General features: G+C 40.1%; 1 protein-coding gene across 1 annotated transcript in view; it reads left to right on the forward strand.

Moving 5' to 3' along the window:
* The window catches only part of LOC110302751 (calcyphosin-2), a 44389-nt gene that overhangs the window by 2876 nt on the left and 19039 nt on the right, over positions 1–22474 (forward strand). The window contains exons 3-12 of the mRNA XM_029482979.1: positions 1504–1553; positions 3720–3765; positions 3859–3984; positions 4639–4797; positions 7739–7852; positions 8326–8393; positions 15058–15177; positions 18390–18464; positions 19169–19264; positions 19355–19448. Coding sequence (XP_029338839.1) covers positions 1504–1553; positions 3720–3765; positions 3859–3984; positions 4639–4797; positions 7739–7852; positions 8326–8393; positions 15058–15177; positions 18390–18464; positions 19169–19264; positions 19355–19448 — 948 coding nt within the window. The remainder of the gene's footprint in view (positions 1–1503; positions 1554–3719; positions 3766–3858; positions 3985–4638; positions 4798–7738; positions 7853–8325; positions 8394–15057; positions 15178–18389; positions 18465–19168; positions 19265–19354; positions 19449–22474) is intronic.

Below are 22474 nucleotides of genomic sequence, written 5' to 3' on the forward strand. Positions count from 1 at the left end.
AAAAGTAGTGTTAGTGGTCACATAAGATATAGTGTAATTTATATACAAAGAAAGATTTAAAAGATCCCAGGCTAAACTTTCCCCAAATTGTGTACTGTTTACTGAAAATGAAGTTTCAATGACCAGATCCCTTGCTTTATTTATTTTATACTCAAAAGCTGCTCCGTGTGATGCTAGGTGCTAAAGACCCAACAGTACATGAAGACTTAGCTCAGGGAGGCTCGAGGCCTACGGGTGAGATCCATATTCCAACAGTGTTAAAAATACAACTAAGGGTAAATATTTAACAGAGAACCATAGGGGTTTAAAGCAGAGAAGGTGGTAAAATGTCGGCCAAAACAGAAGGTTTCAACAAAAATGACATCTTTAGTCACTGCCTGTTTAGGATCCTGAAACGCAAAACAGCTGCAGGTTCAAACCTCAGAGCTAAGGGTGATATAGCAATCATCAACTTGCTATTTCTGGATTTAAATCCAGTCAAAATGTTTGCAGAGCAAGATATATATATATATATATATATATATATATATATATATATATTTTTTTTTAAGGATAGTTATGTAGGACAGGCACCTGGGTTTGCATTGTGAGGAACGTCCTTCTCAGTCCTCAAGACACTACCATTTTATAGTCCATGAAGTAACAAACAATTCCTCTTTCTCCAGTATATTATGGTGATTTTTCATTTAAAATTTATAGAGAATTTCATACATAGGTACTATATTTATACCATTGTCTACTCACTCACTCCCCCCCCCCATTCTTCCCACATGCCCCAAAGTCCCTCTGACTCTGATTATTATAATAGATTATAAATTGTAATATACAATATATAACATTTAATACATAATAAAATATACAGTATACAATATAACCTTTGATAGGTCACATAGCAATGTTATGTATAATTATATAAATATATACATATATATTATAATTTACAANTACAACCTGCTGAGTCCCTTCAGTGTTGCTCATATGTGAATGTATTCAGGGCTGACCACTTGGGATTGGTTAAGGTATCAGGGACTTGAGAATAGGGATCTCTGTCTCTTTCTCTAGCTCTCTCTTTCTCTCTGCAGACAGCAATTGCAGAGAGTACTTCCTGTAGGGGCGGGGCCTCCATCCACAGCTCACACTGTTGTTATTTTTCAGGTCTTGTTTAAACAACCATGTTGCTGAGATTCATGGGTACAGCTTACCTGCCATGTATAAGTCTAACAGGAGACANCCAGTCCCTCTTCCTGCCTGCTCCACCGTGGTTATGGTTTAGGGAGGCATCTCCCCAAGCCCAGAGTGCGGTGAAGGTGGTGATGNTCTGCCTTAGCATCCTTTCCTCTGTGCCTGAACAGCAGTGAGGAGGTCGTGGGAGGCACGTTTTCTATGGAGNTTACTGAGAAAAAGTAGAATTCTCTTTATTGCATGCAGTCATGACTATCTTTTAATGTATAAGGTACACTGATTCTGCTTTTTNTTAATCTTTTCTTTTCTTTTAAATTAAAGCAAGGATGGACTTCTAGATCATGGGCAATCCAAAATTCCTGCCTACCTATGTAAGCTATATTTCTTCACATATTTATTGCTGAATAGGCAAACACTTATGATACCTTGATTAGTTAAAAAAACTTTCTATTTATGCATATTCACGTATATATGTATGTACANAGTTTTGATTGTGAAGTGCAGAAAAAACTGCATAGAGAGAGCCTGAATATTATTGCGGCAGGATTAAAAGTTTTCTGATAGGATAGTAAGAATGTGGATAATATTTTGCTGTTCTTATTTTATTTAATGCCATTCTCCCATTTTTCTTTCTNTCAAAAATTCACTTTGTCTTTTTAAAATTAAAATTTATATTAAAATAATACATAACATCACAAAACTGTATATACTTTGCATATTTTTAGTCTACAGAAAGTATCAGTGTGGTGTACTCCAGCCTAGCAAATTGCTACTTTTAGTATTCTAAAGGAATTCTGTAGGGTATTTTGATACACGTATATATCAGGATACATNCCTTCTCTAAATGCATATATTAAAGAAATGTATGCCATCCTTCATTTTATGATCNTCATAGTACAAGGTATCCAGTAGTAACTATATCTGTATTTTAAATTGTTATGTTGAAGAATATGAGAATTCAATTGATATTATTTTATATTTATATATTTTATATTGATATATTTTTATATTATTAAAGTTTTCTTTTTTATTTAAATATGCCTGATATGTTATAGTTTCAAATATTTGAAAAGTATAAAACACTTTAAAAATAGAGGTTTCATATAGTTCAGATTGGAAGACATCTCTGACATAGAAACTAAAAGTAGCAATTTGCCAGGCTGAACCACACCACACTGTTGCTTTCTGTGGACTAAAAATCAGCAAAGCCAATCATTTCATCTGCTGCTACATGATAGACACTACACCTGCAGCAAGACATAAAACATAAGCTATGTTTGAGTAAAATGTTATGTTTGGGTACTGAACACACAGTAGGGAGAATTAGCAAGGGGCGTGTGTTAAGGAGAAGAGCTCGGGGTGTACCAGTTATGTGCTAAAATATGTTTTACAATTGATATATAATGTACTGTTTATTACATTTTTAGTTGCTCACTATAAAAATTAATGTGAAGTCGATCAAAGTGTTCATTAGGTAAATTACATTAGCAAGAAATTTACACAGCTAACAAAATATTTAAATTATTACAAAGTTTATTTAGCCGATTTCTACACACAGAGGGCTTTGTTTGCTTTTCCCTGAATATTTATAACCAGCCTGTGGCCACAGTGATGAACTAGCTCCAATATGGATGTTCATTGACATTTTTATTTGGTGTAAAACATTATGAGTGGTTTCTAGGTGAAACCAATTTTGAATGCTTAAAATCATATTGCTGAACATTCTCTTGTGCTTTCCACCACTTGGCAGCTCCATATATGGTTCGTTTAAGTTTTATTTGCAGTATCAATATTTCTCCCTCCCCTGCTTAAGTCTCAGAAGTCAACCAACTAAGTCGTAAATCAAATCCTTACTCACAGTGCTTGCTGATTTCCATGTCGACAGTCTTAATGCCAGCTGCTCTCAAGGGAACAGTTTGGAAAGAAGTGCGCGCAGTTGTAACAGGACTCAGATAGAGATCTTACTAGCCGGCCATGTGCTCACCTCAGCAGGATGGTAGATGTCCTAGGTGCCCTAGGTGCACAACAGCAGAGCAGGGAAGTCATTAGTGATGGATGTGAGAACGCATTGCCTTCGTCCTTTTCTCCTGTGTCTGTGTCTGTGTGTGGTGTGCATCTGTGCCTTGGAGGATCCCTTCCCATCCTCCAGGATGCTGATGACAAGCAGCCGCCCCTCCCACCCGGCTTTTATGTGGGTTCAGGGCATCCGAAAGACCGACCGAGCAGCCCAGCAAATGCCTTCTTCACTGTGGCACCTCCTTACTCTCACCTTTGTATGAATACAATGTATTTAGTCATAATTTTGTGTGCCTTTTAATTTTATTACCATATTTTGATTTTATTATTCTCCATTAATAATGACCGAATTTAATAACCAATATGAAAAGTTATTGAATATTTGTCAAAAACTAGACAGTGGCAGCCAACATACTATTAGCCCAATTGTTACTTTGTACAGATAATGTATTTGATAATGATTTTTCTGTTATTACAGACTCACTTAAGATTTTATGAGATGCATAGATTATTTCTTTTAGGGTCCCACCACTTGATCTGGGAAGCCTTGTTGACTCTGATGAGGAGGTAATTTTAAACTTTATGTTTAATGTCGTATATCTTTGACTGCGGCAGCCCCCACCAGCAGGTACTAACCCTGATTCCATTTCACCTTTTTAGGATAATTTTTCACAAACACCACGTGGTACAGTCCATGTTCATCTTAACCCATCACGGTCACAGCCTGCTCTGGGCTGGGCTCTGCCATGTCAAAGACCTGACACTCAGCATGGACGACAGGAAGTGGTCAGTGTGCATTTCAGTGCTACAGTGCATTCCATTAGATCTGCTCTAGGCTTACATGTTCTTTTCCCAATTAATCAGTGTGTCCTTGGTTTATGTAAGTCACATATAAAAGATATCCAACAGTGGTATTGATGAAATAGTTTTACAGTTTTTGAATACTGAAATAACATTTTTAAATACTTGTAAAGTTGCCAAGTTACACTGTGTGTGAGTATGGATTCCAGGAATTTTTTAAAAAATTGTAAAATATGAGATCGTATCATATTATCTGAGTGACAGGAGATTGGTTTCTTAGACATTAGCTCAGACTTTAGAATACTAAGAAGTAGGGAAATAATCAAACTTTAATAATAATAATAATAATAATATATACCACCTCAGTCTATATTTTACAATGATTATGACTCTACATTTGATCAGTGCTTGCTTAGCTACATGGTTTTTTGTTTTGCTTTCCATTCATTCATTCATTCATTCATTCACGTTAGCTTAATATTTTAATGTCCCCTCTCGTCAGAACACAGAATATGGTGGCCTTTTTAGAGTTAAGTTGTAACATAAACAGTAAGTGAGGCAATGTCAACAAGAAAATACTATGTCTTTTTCAAAAAAATATTATTTTCTTACAGACAGTACACGTTCTTTTACCCCTAGGAACAGGACATAATACCTGAGGATTTGCCAGCGCCAACAGGCAAATACAAGCTAAAGTACCAGCAGTACGCAAGCGAAATGAAAGACAGCTACAAACAGTACATTCAGAGGAGCACAGAGAAGCCAAAGGCAGCAAGCAGGCCAGAGGCAACTGAGAAGGTAACAGACAAGCCACCAAGGACTAATGAACTTCAAATTGCACAGTGCGTGTGTCTTAGAAATGTCGTTTTTACTGTTAATTATAGAAAGTTTGATACTGAACATTTATTTCAATAAGGCAGGGCTATTTAAAAGATTTTTACTTATATCAAGTAGTTTACTCTTCATGGCAAAACTAAAGCACCTTTGTCAGGATTTCTCACATGGAAAATTTTATTCCTATCCTCACATGTGTGTTTAAACCTTTTTATTTAATTGAGAGTGGTGGCATGTATATATAAATGTATGCTTGTGTAATATATATTGTATATATTATATTTATTGTATATTATATGTTATATGCAAACATTATATATGTGTTATATATGTGTATGTATACACATACACATACACACACACACACACACATATATATATATACACATTTTTTATGCAGTTGTCTTGAACAATAGCTTATTTGGGCTACAGTCTAATCTTTAAAGTGGAAAAGAGTTCTCAAACTTTACAGTGTTCTGTTATAAAGCTGCCCCCACTTCTCTGTCCTTGCCTCATTTGGGGAGATGCTATTAATTCCCTANTTATACTTAGTTGTAATCATATGTAATCATATACTTAGCTGTAATTCATACTCTAGCACATCTAGAATCAGGAAGACCTTGAAGGAGACTACCAATATAATGTAAGCACCAAGTGAGGATGAGGGCTCTCACCCAGATGAGGGTAAAACAGACCTAGGTGAGAAGCAGTCCCATTGGATGGGCTTCTGGCTAGACTGTGAAGATGGGCCAAGTTGCTAAAAGATTGACTGTAGATTTGAGAGACAGAGATCAGAGTGACTGTATGTGGTTGAATATTTAGGGCGACGTCATCTGTAGGAATTGGCTAATCCACATACAGAGAGATAGGACATGTCAATTACACATTGTTCCCAGAGGATGGGGGTTTGGGGAGAGAGGGAGATGTTATCAAAGGGCTCAGTTTTGTTTATCAGAAGAGTAAGTTGTGGGGGAACTAATGTTAAGTACACGGTGACTGCGATTCCTAATGTTGTATATTTTGGAATTCTATGAGGAAACTTTAAGTATTTTCATACGCCTATACTCACAACACTCACTACGCTGGCAGGTGTGAATTTGACCTTACTGTTGTAATTATCACTCAATGAACACATGACAAGTTATCACATTTATACCCTAAGTACGTACATCTTCTGTTTGTCAGTGTGCAAGTATTAAATTACAAAGTAACTGTACACCTTTTGGTTAGAGCAGTTGTCTTAAGCAAGATGTGGAAAGCCCTAAGTGAGAGTCAGCAGTGGCAGGTTTTAACTTGGTATATGGAGTGGAAAGCTCCCCGATCGCCTTTTGTGGAAAGTTCAAAGCAAAGTGAGTCTGTTTGTTTAAGACAGGGTTTTGCTGTGTACCCCTGGATGTCCTGGAATTCGCTCTGTAGACCAGGCTGGCCTTGAATTCAGAGATGCACCTGCTTCTGACTCCTGAGTGCTGGGGTTAAAGGTGTGGACTACCACACCTGGTTAAAAATGATTTTTCTCAACTTAGGCATAATATGACTTTCACATATTTTAAAACTTGATTTGTTTAATTTACTTCAGCATTAGCTAGGCATTTTCTTGGTGTTCATTTAAATAAGTTATTACGTAGAAAAAAATGAAATATTATCAGGGAAATAAAGCAAACTGTAGAGCATCCTCCTTCATGGCTTTCTGTGAAATAGTTATTATCAGGCACGGGGGCCACAGCAGTTATGAAGTTCCTCTCCTCACGGGACAGATCTCATGTTCCGAGATGCAGACAATAAATCATAAGCAATATGCAGTAGTATTTCATGTAGCAGTGACAGGTCATGAAGTCAGGGAAGAATGTGACAACAGTGTGACCTTCCAAGGAAGATGGGCAGTGAGCAGCAATCCCAGAGAAGACACTCGTGAAATCTGGCATGTTCCTGACGAGTTGCTATTAAAGGGTTTTGTTAGGTAAGGGATTACATATCTTGTATTTATCTAAAATTTTGATGTTTATCTTTTTTGAAATCCCAAAGACTCCCTTAGCACTTGTGAATGTACACTATCCCTCGCCCTATCCATGGATTCAGGAACAGACCTGACTGGGACATTGTGGGAATGAAGAGAGGCAAACACGTGGTCACACTGAATAGCTGGGCTCTCAATGGCAAAGACTCACCACCCCAGACACTCAGCCTGCTTATTGCATAGAGTTGAAGAGGGAGGCAGGACTATTCATTCAGATAAATAAGGAGCCAGGATTATTCCATTCTCTGAACCAGGAGGCAGGTTTAGCTAATCAACAATAGCCATCTCTGTAGGGCAGTGGTCTTCAGGCTGTAGTCATCTGGAGGGAGAAAGCTATGACGGACATTTTCTGCACACATTATTGACAGTTGTGCTTGAATTAGGAGGGAAGGCTTTGCCATTTCCCTGAGCCTAGCCTGGGAAAGGCTTTTGAGATCACCATGGTGCCGAGGTATTGATCCTTGACAAGGTCTTGCCTATGTCAACAACACACATTCCTGTCAGGACTTCATACCACACAGGAAATCCTCTAACCCCCCAACAGGACATATCCACATCTATTGAGCTTTTAAGGACTCAGTATGTACAGTGGTAATTACAACCATTTTTGTCTTTTACTTAATGTTTTTATAAACATTAAGAATATATCATCTTATTTATCATCCACTGATCCAGTATCTACTGTTATTACCAATTTATGACTAACAGGAGGCCCAAAAAGGTCACTTAGCTGAACAGAGAGAGACCTGCATCCTAAGACAGGCTTGTACTCTCAATTTCCAAAGAGCCTTTGAGATGCTTGGTGGTCTATTCCCAGGCTTTGTTAAAAACAGGTATTGTGAACACGTGCCTGATGATCGGCTTAGTGTCTCTATTGTGTCCTGTGATCAGGTGGAAGGAGCCAGTCTGGACGACCTCATGACTTTGGATAGGAAAGCCCTCTTACAGCAAGGTTACGCAGATAGCACTTACCATAGACAGAGCATCTCGAGGAAATCAGATGTGGTAAGCCATTGGCAATTCAGTTCTTGCTCATTTGCTAAGCCATGAAGGTGTTTACCTTCTGTAGAGGAATTTTAATCCAATAACATGCCTGCTCGGGCAAGGAATCACATCCAAAGACCTTCTAGGTCTATGTGATCCTATTGGAATGCAGACACGCCTTAATACATAACTTTAATCCTTAATAATGAAGGTGGGGTTTCCAGGACGTGTCTCCAGGGGGTATGTAGAGAAAAGGGCTGCCATGTTCTCCATCTTTGTTCCGTGAGACACAAGGCACCTTGTTGGACATATGTCATGATGTCTACTGAAATTTAAGTGCATTAAGCAATGGAAGATTTAATAATTGGAATCTGATATATCAACAGTAGTCATCTCTAACTTAGGGAGAAAATTGGAAACATTATATTTTATGATGTGCATTAAGTGTTCCACTTTATCAATAACAGAATTGTCTAATAATTTTATTTTCCCAGGAGACTGTGGCTATAGAGAAGAAGAAACAGACCGTTGCAGAGCAGATGATGATGGACCACTTATCCAGGTGGGTGCTAGGAACTCCCACCACACCTGTATTCTGAAAGGGACCACTAAGTACCTTCTTCACACACAGCATCCATGTGCTTGCCAGTCAATGCTTAGCTCCAGCAGTTCCCAACCTTTCTGCTCACTGCACCCTCGTCATTTTAGTGATTTCTGTTTTTAATAAACACTTGAGATGAGTAGAAATACTTAGAAACTTCAGAGTAGGGAGATAGTTCAGACTGTGAAGTTCTTGCCCTTTTAGCAGATGGACTTGGTTTAAAGTCTCAGAACCAAGATGCAAAAGATAGGTATGGCAGCAAGTGCTTGCAAGTTTCGTGATGGGGAGGAGACTTGGGGCTTGCTTGTCAGCCAGCCTCACTTGCTCGGTGAGCTCCAAGCCAATGAGAGATGCTGGATCAAAAGACAAGGGGTGGGGGTTGGCTCCAGAGGTTGACCTCTGGAGTCCATTCATGTGCAAACATACAAATGAACCCACATGATCATGAATTCACAGGTAGGCAGGCATGTGTATATGGATGCACGCACGCGCGCGCGCACACACACACACACACACACACACGCATAAAAATTCTTATTGTCTCATGAAATATTTTTATTTAAACTACTTAATAATTCTCTCCTGATGACTTACTGAACATTTTTGAATCACGTATAAATGAGAAGACAGCATTTTAAAAAAATTCATTCATAGATTTCTAGATTGCTTTTTAATGGTATGTGTGCTTCTTTTGGGCACTGTAGAATCTTTCAGAGTTACCTTCTGTTCTGTTCTTGATTTTTCACATGATATTGGTTGTTTGTCATAGCACCTGTAGAAAACCTGGATTTCAAAGATTCGAAATGATATAAAGAGATTAGTGAGACATCTTGTCAAAACTAGGACCTCTAGTTGCTATGGTTTCCAAATGGTGACAGGAATCATACCTTTCCATTAGAAACGAATATCCCACAGGGTCATTGTAGTACTAGGTGACTTTTGTAGAGTTGAACACTATGAAACTAATTGTTGATAATTTATAAATCCCCCAGAAACTGTATAAAATAATCCATAAAGTGATAAACTATAGCATGACATGTAGGTCATCGAGGAAAAACATGTTTAGTTTAGTGGCCATCCACATTTGACTCGCATATTCTTCCCGCCCCCACCCCCTTCTCTGTTTGGTGCTGATCAACCCCGGGGCCTTCCTTCTGCTGTATAAGTGCCAGAAAGTTCTTCAAAGTCACTGTCTGCAGCGTGACTCTTTCTATTCATAAGAAAAGTGGTGGCACCATGCCACTAGATAAAGGGGCTTCCAAGTTCTTGGTCTTCAACAGGGTCTGTCTCAGTTGTCGGTTTTCGTCTTTCTAAAGCAACTTTCTCCTGTCATTATATGTGACAAATGAATTCCATATCATCTACATATTTGATTCCTGCTTTCAAACATGTCCTGTATCCCCATACATCTTTAGTCTTCAAGATTTTGATTTCTCTCTCTCTTTCTTTCTTTTTCTAATCTACATTTTCTCACCTGACCAAATCTGCTTTAATTTTCCTACACAGAAATTCTAGATTTGAAGCTATTTAGTCCTCATGTCTTGTGGATGCCATTCACCCATTTCGTTCTTTCAACTCTGATATCCACTGTCAGCCAAGACCCAGACCTAGCAAAATATGTTGATTTGTCCTGGTGCCCACTATTTGTTTTACCTCTTCCTATCATCTGGATAATTTCTGTCAGTCCCCATTGGGTTTTATTGAGTCTTTATTAACCTTTCATTGGCTTATCATCAACCCGCTCACTAGAGTGAAACTATTGAAAGATAATCAAATCATCTGTCAATTCCCTATCTCAGTCCCAGAAAATCTAATAAAGCTTAGGTATCAGTTCTATGAAATGTCAAAATGTAGTAGCTAAAAGTAGTTTTTGCCCATATGTCTTTCGAGTAGCTGTCCAGGCTTGGTTTGTCCAACCATGCTCCTTAGATAAATTACAAATTAACAAAATAAATCATGTCAGCTCTGAGAAGAGATCTTAAGAATCTGCATGCATCTCCATTTTTGCTTTTGTAGCTTTTTCCATCTCAAAAGGATGCTTGGCTCAGTCACTCTTGGTCTCCAGAAAAAGATTCCTCTATAAATGCAGCTAGGCTACCTAGCCAGGAGCACCCTCGATTAGCAGATTTCCAATCAACTCACATTTGCCTGACTTAGTTCAATGAAGAACAGCAGAACCATCCATAAGTACGTTCCATCTAAGTGAGTCCACAGCAGGCATATGGATCAGAAGTGCTGATAAGCCAGGGCCACTGCTGCCTTCTGTTGGACCCCACCTTCTACCTGTTCCCCAGTAGGACTCTACTCTTTCCCACCCTGTTCTCTCCTGTGCTCCATGCACATCATCTTGCTACATTTCTAGAACGTGCCAGGTCCTCCTGGTGCCTCTTTTCTTTTGCATTATTGTCTCCTCTCTTCTGATGGCCTTTTCCCTAGAAATCTATGATGCTGTGCACTAATTTCACTTCATCCTCTTATGTGGAAGTCACATGATGCAGCTTGCCATGGACACAGTACTAGTTAGGGGTACCATTGCAGTTATAAATCAAAAAGGCCAACACAAGTTGGAGTGGAAAGGGTTTTTTTGGCTTACACTTCTCCATTTCTGTTTATTACTGAAGGAAGTCAGGAAAGAAACTCAAATAGGGTGGGAATCTGGAGGCAGGAGCTGAAGCAGAGGTTGTAGAGGAGCACGGCTTATTACACTCATCTTGCTCCTCATGGCTCATGTAGCCTGCTTTAATTGTAGAACCCAGGACCACCAGCCCAAGGATGGTATCACCTAAAATGGTCTGGGCCCTTCCCCATCAATCACTAATTAAGAAAATGCTTTATAGCTGGAGCCTATGGAGTAATTTTCTCAGGTGAGGCTTCCACCTTTTAGATGACTCTAGCTTGTTTCAAGCTGACATAAAAGTAGGCAGCACAAACACTTAATAAGTAATTGATAAATTCTAGCTCATAACTTCAAATCTACTCATTATTTCTTCATCCATATCAACCATGAACATGTAGTTTATTCTGTAGTATCATGTAGTTTATTCTCCTATTTAACATATTATCTGTCCTTCTCTTTTTTTTTTTAATATTTTTATTACATATTTTCCTCAATTACATTTCCAATACTATCCCAAAAGTCCCCCATAGCGCCCCCCACTTCCCTACCCACCCATTCCCATTCTTTTGGCCCTGGCATTCCCCTATATTGGGGCATATAAAGTTTGCAAGTCCAATGGGCCTCTCTTTCCATTGATGGCCGACTAGGCCATCTTTCGATACATATGCAGCTAGAGACAAGAGCTCCNGGGTTCTGGTTAGTACATCATGTTGTTCCAACAATAGGGTTGCAGATCCCTTTAGCTCCTTGGGTACTTTCTCTAGCTTCTCCATTGGGAGCCCTGTGATACATCCAATCGCTGACTGTGAACATCCACTCCTGTGTTTGCTAGGCCCCGGCATCGTCTCACAAGAGACAGCTATATTTGGGTCCTTTCAGCAAAATCTTGCTAGTGTATGCAATGGTGTCAGCGTTTAGAAGCTGATTATGGGATGGATCCCTGGATACGGCAGTCTCTAAATGGTCCATCCTTTCATCACAGCTACGAACTTTGTCTCTGTAACTCCTTCCCTGGGTGTTAAAGCGTGTGCTCCCCAAGGGCAGGGCACTATGGGAGCCTTCTCAGTGCAAGGTGGCATTCCTGTGCTCTGGGGCAGTGTCTGTAAAGTGCATTCTCTTGACCAATCAATGGGTGAGAACCAGAAATGACAGAGGGATTACTGGGAAGCAGCAGAGCTGAGCTTGACATTTATCCATGCGACTGAAGGACTTGCTGGAGCTTTTCTGGGTCTCCACTTCTTGACTTTTGTCTCTGCCCCGAGAACCTCAAAATCTCATATATCTCTAGCATTCTGTGTGAATGTAGATAACCTCAGACTCAGACGGCAGAACTGTGGTGAATGTGCACATATTCGATGTGGGAAGAGAGGGAGAGAAAGAGAAAAGAAGAGATGAGATGATGCTTTCTTGGTGGTTGTTTTTTTTTTTTTTTAATTTAAAAACTTTCTTGATCCTTAGTTAAAGCAGTGGTTCATTGGTTTCCCAAGTAAATAGGATCTAAAATAAGGCATAAAAATATCTAAAAACTTTCTTGGTTGTTCTCATTATTGAGGAAACGAGCTCCTGAGTCCTATTTCTCAAGGGCTGTTTCGTCTTCATAGTGTTGAAGGCTCATGACACTTTTAAAAGTGTTTGCCTGTTTGTCAGTTTTATAACATAATTAATTAATGTTGAGACCTTCATATGTAAGTACTGGATTTACTTCACCCCCCTTCCCCACCATTTCTTCCCTCTAATTCCTCCTGTGCCCTCGATAAAACTCATGGCCTCTTACTCTTTTTATACACATGGATGTGTGCGCGCACACACACACACACACACACACACACACACACAATGATAAGAACAACCTGCTGAGTCCCTTTAGTGATGGTCATTTCTTTTTTTTTTTCCCCCTTTGTTTTTTTGTTTTTTTGTTTTTTTTTTTTGAGACAGGATTTCTCTGTGTAGCCCTGGCTGTCCTGGAACTCACTCTGTAGACCAGGCTGGCCTCGAACTCAGAAATCTGCCTGCCTCAGCCTCCCAAGTGCTGGGATTAAAGACGTGGGCCACCATGGCATGGTGCTCATTTCTAATCTATCAGGGGACTAGTCTATCAAGGGACTCTTCTCAAAGACTGATCCTCCACTCAGCAGTCATTAACTCCCTGTAGCTTCTCATGTAACCATTGGCCTTGTGAGATTCTCCTATCCACTTTAGTGTGTGTTGTCATTTTCCAGGTGTTGTTCAGGCAACCATATTGTTGAGACTTTTGTAAGTTGTAAGTGTAGCTTTTCTCCCTGTCATATACAGAAGATACAGCTGATGTCCCTGACCTCTGGCTCTTACAACCTTTCCTCATTCTCTCTTATGATGGTCCCTGAGCTTTAGGTATAGGGTCTGTGTTGTAGGTACATCAGGTGCAGCTGGGCACCCCACAGTCAGTTAGTCTCTGCACTTTGACCAGCTATGACTTTCCAGAATGGTCTCTGTCTGCTGAAAACCTAAGTAGAAGCTTCTTTGATGGAGGTGAGAGATACACTCATCTGCAGGCCTGAGGGTTTTTAGAAAAGAGTTAAAAATTATACTGTCTTTGGAAAGTGGTTCCTTCTCGGGCCCATGACCTCATCAAACATGGTAGCTGGTTAGGTTTACAGTGCCAGGTGTTAATTCTTTCCTGTTGAGCCTTAAGTCCAATTAGACAACTGTCCATTAACCCCAGACAATTAGCGCCATTGTCACACTGTCTCATCCTTGTTGAAGTCTCCAGACACTGGAATTAGGAGGGCTGTTCATCACCTTTCCCCTTTGGCAGCTTGTGTAGCTTCCTCTGGGGGAGGGGATGTGACTGGAGGGGGTGACCAGGAGGGGGGCAGTGAGCATGATGTAAAGTGAATAACTAAAAAAAATATTTTAAATTAAAAAAAATGTTCCTTAATAAACATAAGAAGAAAAGAATCAGTTCAAGTGCTTCCATGGACTCATGTATTTCTTTCAATTTTCTGCATGTGGTATGTGTGCATGTGGAGGCCAGAAGTTAATGCAAGAGTGTCTTCTGCAATAGTTCTTCACCTTGGCTTTTGAAACAGTCCCGGGACCTGGAGCCCACAGATTAGATCAGCCAGCTGGGCAGTGCTGTCCAGGGTTATTTTTGTCTCTCTCCCCTTCAGCCCTGAGATTATAGATGCAGGCCACTTTGCCTGGCTTTTGGACACATCTCATGATCCAAACTGAGCATTTCATGCCTGTAATGCAGGCACTTCATTGACTGAGGCATCTAAGGCTTTCTTTCTAGAAATTGTGTCCTGTTCCTTCATGCTTCCCCGTCCACTCTCTGTGACTGTGCTTATTATCACTTTATACTCTTGAGATGGATAGTCTAGTTGTCAACTTGACATACCTAGGAAGGATGAACCTCAATCGAAAAATTGTCTCTACCTGATAGGCCTGTGGATGTGTCTGTGAGGGCATTTTCTTGATTTTTAATCAATATCAGAGGACCAGGGTCTCTGGGATCGGTACCATTCTTAGGCAGGTGTCCTGGTTTGTAGCAGAACTGGAGCCAGGGAGAAAGCGTTCCTCTTGGCTTTTGCTCCAAGCTCCTGCTTTGGCTCCCCTCAGAGAAGACCTGCAAGATAAAATAAACCATTTCCTCCCCAAGCTGTCTTTGCTCAGTGCTTATATAGAATCAGGAAGCAATGTAGAACAAGTCTTATTTACCAACATTCCTCCCCATGTTATCAGAAGTCAGCAAAAGCTCCATTTGAAGAGAGCTAAGAGAAAACATGAAGCTATTACTCCAGTCATAACTTCTAGGTGCTCTTATGTTCTACTTGTATGAGGGTATGAATAACTGTATTCCCTTTTATGGGCAGTACTTTTAATAGTTAAATACACTCGTATATGACAAACGTATTTATGTCAACAGGACAAATTGCTACCTGGTGCTTGAGAGTTTCCAACTGCTCAAAAATAAGCAAGCATGTATTTTGTCACGTTAGACATCAGACTTTGTGTCTTCCTGCTTAGGGCTGTCATCAGCGATCCAGAACAAGATTTAAACATCAAGAACCAAGAGAGTTTTCATGTCCCTCCTGACTCAGAGAGGGCACCACTTCGAGTCAGGAGACGAACTCTGCATGAAACGAAGTAAGAAAAGCTTAATGATGTATTGCTAAAATAAACTTCTGCAACATGCTGAATTAATTTTCATCTGTTTTCAACTATGTACATAGAAGTAAAAGTTTTAGGATCACAGATCTCAGTGCTAACTCCTTACATTTTTTCCTTCTGCCTTCTTTGCATTCCATTTTTCTTACATTTATAATTTAGAAGGGAAGTCATAATTCTTTCTAGGATAATAAAGGTGAAAATGAGTAATGTATTCATTTAGACATCTCTGCCTGAGGATGGTACCTTGCCTGGCTAACTCAGATTTATGTACTATATGAAGAATTAATCTGCAGAGGAAAAAGACCATCATTTCCCACATACCCTGCCTCTTAAGTGGTCCATATCGTTTTAGAACCGTAGGAGGATAACCACACGTTTACAAAGATTCTCAGTGAACTATGTCCGATGTCTTTTCCTCAACATTATATTTAGGAGTATCATTCATGATGTGATCTCTGGTTGTTTTTCTCTTTGCTTTCCATTATTCCATTTTATGAATACGCAACAACTCACCACTCACAGGTGCTTAACATGCCTGCTGAATTATGAATTATTCTGTGATGAACTCTGTTGTACATGCTGTCTGGTAAACACACATACTCCTGTTTGTTAAGTGAGTATTTAGACTCTCTGGACCATGTAGTTTGCCTGCATTCAGCTCCACAAAGCACTGGCAAAGAGTAAGCCTCGTGGCAGGATGAGTGGTCCTATCCATCTTTGCCAGCACTTGATGTTGCCTATAATTTCTAAATTGCATTTCTCCACTGTATTGGTGATTTTAATTTGCAATTCACTGGGGACTAATGATGGTGATTAATTTTCATCTGTGCATTGTTCATCCAGATGTCCTTTCGCAAAGTTTGACCAACTTACTAATCTCTTCTTACTTTGTTAGTGCCTTTTGTATTTTCCTTTGATAAGTCTAAGCCTACTTGAAAGTAAATATCACCATGAATTTTGAATTTCCCTATATTGTATGTCAAACTGTCATAACTGCGCAGATCATTTGGACCCCGCTTTTTAGTCTCATCTCTCTGGATTCTTGCACCTGTCTTAGTATTGCTTCATAACAAGTACATGCCGTTTGTTTAAAGTCAATCCAGTTCACAAAAATCCCATGGAGTTTCTTGATTAGGATTTTAAGCATGGCTTCCCACTCTTTTGTTCTCTCCAAAGGAGAAGGAAGGATCTCTACTTCATAAGATGGCAGCAAGATTGGTGTGAGTAGTGTAGCCTTCTCTCTTCTCTTTCCTCTGGAGGCAGCTTCCTGCAGACACACATTTCACCCCTGTCCTGAACTTTGCAGGTTTCTCTTCGGTACAAAGAAACAATTAGTCTGTGTAAGTCCAGTGCCAAACACTTACCCTATTATTGCTGTGTGCCCAAACCATGCTTCCTCACCAACTTGGTGAATGACAGAAGTCACCTTTGATATTCTAAGTGCTTAATTCTTCGTTTTGGACTGGTTCCAGACTTATATAGGGAAGAGTTTGTACCACTCACTGTGCGCCTGGAATTAAATGTGGCCCGCTTCATTTCATAATCCAAATATGGATTTACTTGGGTCCTTTGCCAATGACGCCGGACTCCTTGATACAACTAGCTCTTCCTCCCAGCATTGCTCACCACTGAGAAATGAGTAAATGCACTGATTGAAGCAAGGTTGTCTTCCAGATATGTCCTGTGCTCACATGGCGGCAAGCACCTGCTTGCCTTGTCTTCCACGACCTTGCTTCCTTCAGTTTTAATGCAAGCATTAAACAAACCCACACATAATGAAGTGAATTCATAGTAGCCCATGTCTACAAAGCCATCAGTTATGGTGGGTGGTATTGCTGCTGTCCTTTCCCCAGCATCTAAAGTCATGCTAGGAACATAGCGAATGTCCAGGGACTGCATTAGTACCAGTGAATCACACTGACCTGGGAGGATGGAGCCTCCATGGCTCCTCTCTCTTCCCAAACTCTTACAGAGTTAGCAGGCTTCTGTTTCCTATCTCCAGCTTCCTTTCTGCAGGACCTGGACATTACAGAGGGAAAGCTTTACCTGTTCTCAGTGGCTGGGGCCTGTTATACCACTGCTATTTTATTATTCATGCAGTCTTCATAAAACTGGATGAACAGTCATAATAAAACCACTGATATCTCTTAAGATAAAAGATATCATTAAGTAGAGGGTATCAGAGTGTGTGCATTTGAGTTCTGCTTTATATTTTAAAGACTACCAAGCCTTGGAGTCTTCAGAAGGTCACCAGTGCTATCTATATGAAGATACATACTCTATGTATGTATGTATGTATGTATGTATGTATGTATGTATGTATGTATGTATGTATATATCTATCTATCTATCTATCTCTCTGTATATACATATATAAACACACACACACAGAGCTTGGTTCATCCAGCACTCCTTACCACCATTGTTTCAGTAAGGAGTAGCATCAGCTACTTGTAATGGAAAACCTGATTGATAGGGTTCAATGGGTCAGGATTGATTTTCCTGTATAACCAGCTGCTTGGAAGTAGGCATATATTGGTTTTGTTCCTACGGCTCAATGATGCTGCAGCTCCAGACTGTATCCCTTTAATATTCACAGGCAGGGAACACTGCCCATTCTCTCATCGCAATGGACAAGAATCTTTCCTGTTGAGATTATTGGCAAAAGTGCTTTTGTTGGTCATCATCACAAGCACTAAGAAACTAAGTGCTGTGCTGTGAAGAAGGCAAAAGAACTGGGTTAGAAACGGCATTTGAGCTGATATTCAAGCTCAGGTCTGCAATCCCAGCTTTTGCTAGGCCAGCATATACTATATAATAATGGCATAATAGAAAAGAAAAGGACAGGGAATAGAAGGAGAAGGGAGGGGAGGGAGAAGAGAGGGANGAGGAGAGAGGAGGCAAGTCTACTGGGACAGCCCTAACCAAAGCTACTGTGCTCTGTTCAGGATGCACCTTTACCGTACCTTGTCCCTGTAGGTGCTGGCATGACGGGCTGATGTAGTGGAGACTGTGTGTGGCTCAGACTGTGTATGCCTTTTGTGTCTTTATATATTCACAATCTGAATTTTAATTCTCATCTTTAATCTGTGACATTTCAAATTACTGCCACAGCCCCTTGGTGCATTTGTTGTTTTTATCAAGTGCAATTGTTCTAAAACAATAACTTACAAAATGTATNTTGACAGGATAAGAACCAACTCCNCATTAACAGAGAATGACCTTTCTCAGAAAGTAGAATTTGAAGGGAGGGTCTTATCAAGGTAACTGTCACTTTATTATTATTATTTTTACTTCTGTGGTTATAATAATGTATTCTTTTCTCTCATAGAAGTGTCAAGATTAGACAAATCATACCATTACAGAAAAATGTGAATTTTTGGGTTATATGATTTTTAAGCAATGATTATTACTGTTGTATAAAATACCACACTGTGGTGCAAATATTTTAACTAAGACTATTTAAAAATTGATTTTATAAGTCTTTTGTAAAGATTGGATAAACTTGCCTATTACTAATAGAAATTCCTTATCTATTTAGAAGTTAATTCCTATGTGAGATGGTTAATTTAGTTTTAATAGTTTGAGTTAACAGATTACTGATAAAGACCATGGCAAAGAGGATGGATTTAAAAAATTTTTTTCACCTCAATGTTGTAAACGTGGTAAGCCCAGAGTTTTTAAAGGCCTCTGCTTTATCTTATCTCTGTCATTAAGCTACCTGAGTTGTGACGTAGCTGGACGTTCACCACTGTTAAGCTTATGGCTTTTTCTTTATCCAAATCTCAGTCAGGGATTTCTGCAAGTCGTATCATATTTCCCCCCAAATCTGCAGTGACCCTTATTCATTGTCACACACCCAAGGGAGTTACAGTATCGTCACTTGAGATGTATGATCTTAGTTTATCACTTACTTTAAAAACAATCCCCATGTTTAAATATCATTGGCATCATCTTGTTTTTCTAGAAATGGACGCGATGCCTGCAGGGAACTGATTGGGTTTTTCTTTGCCCACGACCGGTCCCTAACAGTGTATGAATATCGAATGTTCGGGAAAAACAGGTGTGCTCTGAAACACTGTCAGAACCCTAGGAGATTGATTCCAAGAGGGACCAAATGCCTTCATTCTTGTTATTGTTGCTTAACTTCTAGAACAAGTGTGCTTCCTTTTATTAAAAAAGACATTTATCATCATCAGTGTGGACGAAGAAAAGGAAAGCAATATGAGCTTGGTGACGTCTATACTGTAAGTGTGTGTAAGTGTGTGTAAGTGTATGTGTGTGCTGGCAATTACTCTGTGTGTGTGCGTGTGTGTGTATGTGCTGACACTATACTGTTAGGATGTATGTATGCTGGAATTATATGTGTCTGTATTTGGGCACTATAGTGTAAGTTTGTGTTTGGTGGCACTATATGTAATTGTGTATGTGTGTGCGTGTGTGTGTGTGTGTGTGTGCTGGCACTATACTGTAAGTGTGTATGTGTGTGTGTGTGCTGACACTATACTGTTAGGATGTATGTATGCTGGAATTATATGTGTGTGTATTCGGGCACTATAGTGTAAGTTTGTGTGTTTGGTGGCACTATATTGTAAATGTGTATGTGTGTGTGTGAGTGTGTGCTGGCACTATTCTGTAACTATGTGTATGTGTACTGAAATTATACTGTTTTAAGTGTGTGTGTATGCTGGCACTATAGTGCAAGTTTGTATGTGTCCTGGCAAAATAATGTAAATTTGGATGAGTGCTGACACTTAATACCATGTGACAGACTATGTACATTTCTCTGGTGTGGAGCGAGATCACTGCTCCCGTTTATTTTCCTGATCAGCAACATTTACTTGTATGCACAGTGATTGGTTGATCAATCCCAATCCTCCAAATCTTGAGCACAGTATTTATTTCCCATAAACATTCACACGTTGTTTCTTAATGGAGACTGTTGCCATGAGAACGTGTTTCTCACTACTGTTGTAGCTCTCTGTACAAGGCCTGTTCTGTGCAAGTGGCTCCCTCAGTACCCCCGGGACTAACGTGCCGCAGAAGGAAGGACTTGATGTTCTCTGTGGACTGGCACTGCCCTCTGGAGCTGGACCTTTGATAACCTGCTTCTTGTCGGTCTCCGACCTTCCCGAGTAGGCTGAATTTTGAAATCACATACAATGAAACATTCTCTGTACTGATCATTCATGTAATGCTTATATATGTTCACATTCTAAACACTGGAGATGAAATACTGAATAAGCAAGAGTTATTCTTTGCTTTGTAGCAATTGCAGCATACTGGGAATTGGATAGGAGTCAGATTGGAGACACAGTGGGTTCAATTCTATGGGCTGTAAGAGTCTGGAGAAAGTGACATCTGAGGTGATTAAGGACTCTGTGAGGATACAGGAAAGGCTTCAAGGTGGAGAAGAACATGTATAAAGAACAAAAGCAAGAAAGTAAATGGATTACCTGGAGATGTGAAAGTAGGTCAGCTTGTTTGGAATCTAGACATAAAGAAAGTAGACTTGGGATGTAGAGATAGTTCAGTTGACAGAGGGCTTAATCTTGCTAGCAGGGGGACCTGGGATCAGATTCCAGAACCCATGTCAAAAATTCAGGACTTGGTAGCACAAACTTGTAATCTCAGTGCTGGGGTGACAGAGACAGGTCATTTTAGGCTTATTGGCTGGATGCAGCTTAGACTGTTTGGTGAGTTCCTGAACACAGAGTGACCAGGTCTCATTAAAAACAACAACAACAACAACAACAACAACAAACAGGGGTGGATAGTACATAGGGTATGCTACCTGAGAATGTCCTATGGCATCCACATACATACACCTGTACTCCCCACGACTAAATAAAAAAGGAGCCTTATACCAAAGAGCAGTGTGTAATATACTACAGAAGAGAGGATGTGGGTAGAGTGGAGAGACTGCATGACCAGATTTGTAATTTAGAAATATCTGTGGGAATTCAATGTGTAGAACTGTTTGAAGAGCAGGCATGTAGGCATGGATTGGATGGATATTAACCTAGGAGAGAACTCATGGTGTCTTGAGAAGCAAGCATCAATGGCTCCAAAGGTAGTTAGAGGACAGGTCTTCAGGAGATGCAGTCACTGAGGTGTGATGACGAGACAGGATGGAGTAAAGGGGGAGGAAACTCTACACATCTTAATCTTGTGTTAGCTAATCCATGCCTGTGACATTCCTATCTGACTCTTGATGTCTAGAGGAAGTCAACTCTGCCTCCTGTTGCGAAATTTGAAGATAACAGGTTTACTTTCTATTGAAGGTGACAGTCAATACCAGTTCTGAGCTGCTGCTGTTGCACCTCAGTGTAGTTGCTGATCTGCTCTGACCCTCTGTCCTCAGATGAACCAAATGTGGAAAGTCACTTCCTCCTTTAGCTCAGGAAAGTGAGGAAGAAAGGAAGTAGAGATGAGGCATGAATGGAGAGAGGAAAGTAGAGAGGGGCAAGAAGGAAGGAAGGGGGAAGGGAGGCATCACCCACATGTGGGAGACTTTGTGTTTACACCGCACGATTAGAAAGGTTACCTCAGCGGGGTTGTACACACAGCATGTTTTGAGTGTTGTATCTCCCTTGGTGTTTACCTAGGCTGGTTTATTACCTTAGGAAAAGGCTCATTGGCCACAAAGCTAACAGTAGGTACCTAATTTCAAAAAGAATCCATATCCATCTCAAAGGGAGGAGAACCTGCCTCCATCGCAGTTACTGATTTTCTTTTTCTTTTCTTTTTCTTATTAGATATTTTTTAATTAGATATTTTTAAATTATTTATTTCATTTACATTTCCAATGCTATCCCAAAAGTCCCCCACACGCTCCCCTACCCACTTCCCCATCCACCCACTCCAACTTCTTAGCCCTGGCGTTTCCCTCTACTGAGGTATATAAAGTTTGCAAGTCCAATGGGCCTCTCTTTCCACTGATGGCCAACTAGGCCATCTTCTGATTCATATGCAGCTAGAGACACGAGCTCCGGGGTACTGGTTAGTTCATCATGTTGTTCCACCTATAGGGTTGCAGGTCCCTTTAGCTCCTTGGGTACTTTCTCTATCTAGCTCCTCCATTGGGGGCCCTGTGATTCATCCAATAGCTAGCTGACTATGAGCATCCACTTCTGTGTTTGCTAGGCCCCGGCATAGTCTCACAAGAGACAGCCATATCTGGGTCCTTTCAGCAAAATCTTGCTAGTGTATGCAATGGTGTCAGCATTTGGAAGCTGATTATGGGATGGATCTCCGGATATGGCAGTCTCTA

Source organism: Mus caroli, chromosome 10 (genome assembly GCF_900094665.2).
Source record: "Mus caroli chromosome 10, CAROLI_EIJ_v1.1, whole genome shotgun sequence".
NCBI classification, from domain to species: Eukaryota; Metazoa; Chordata; class Mammalia; order Rodentia; family Muridae; genus Mus; species Mus caroli.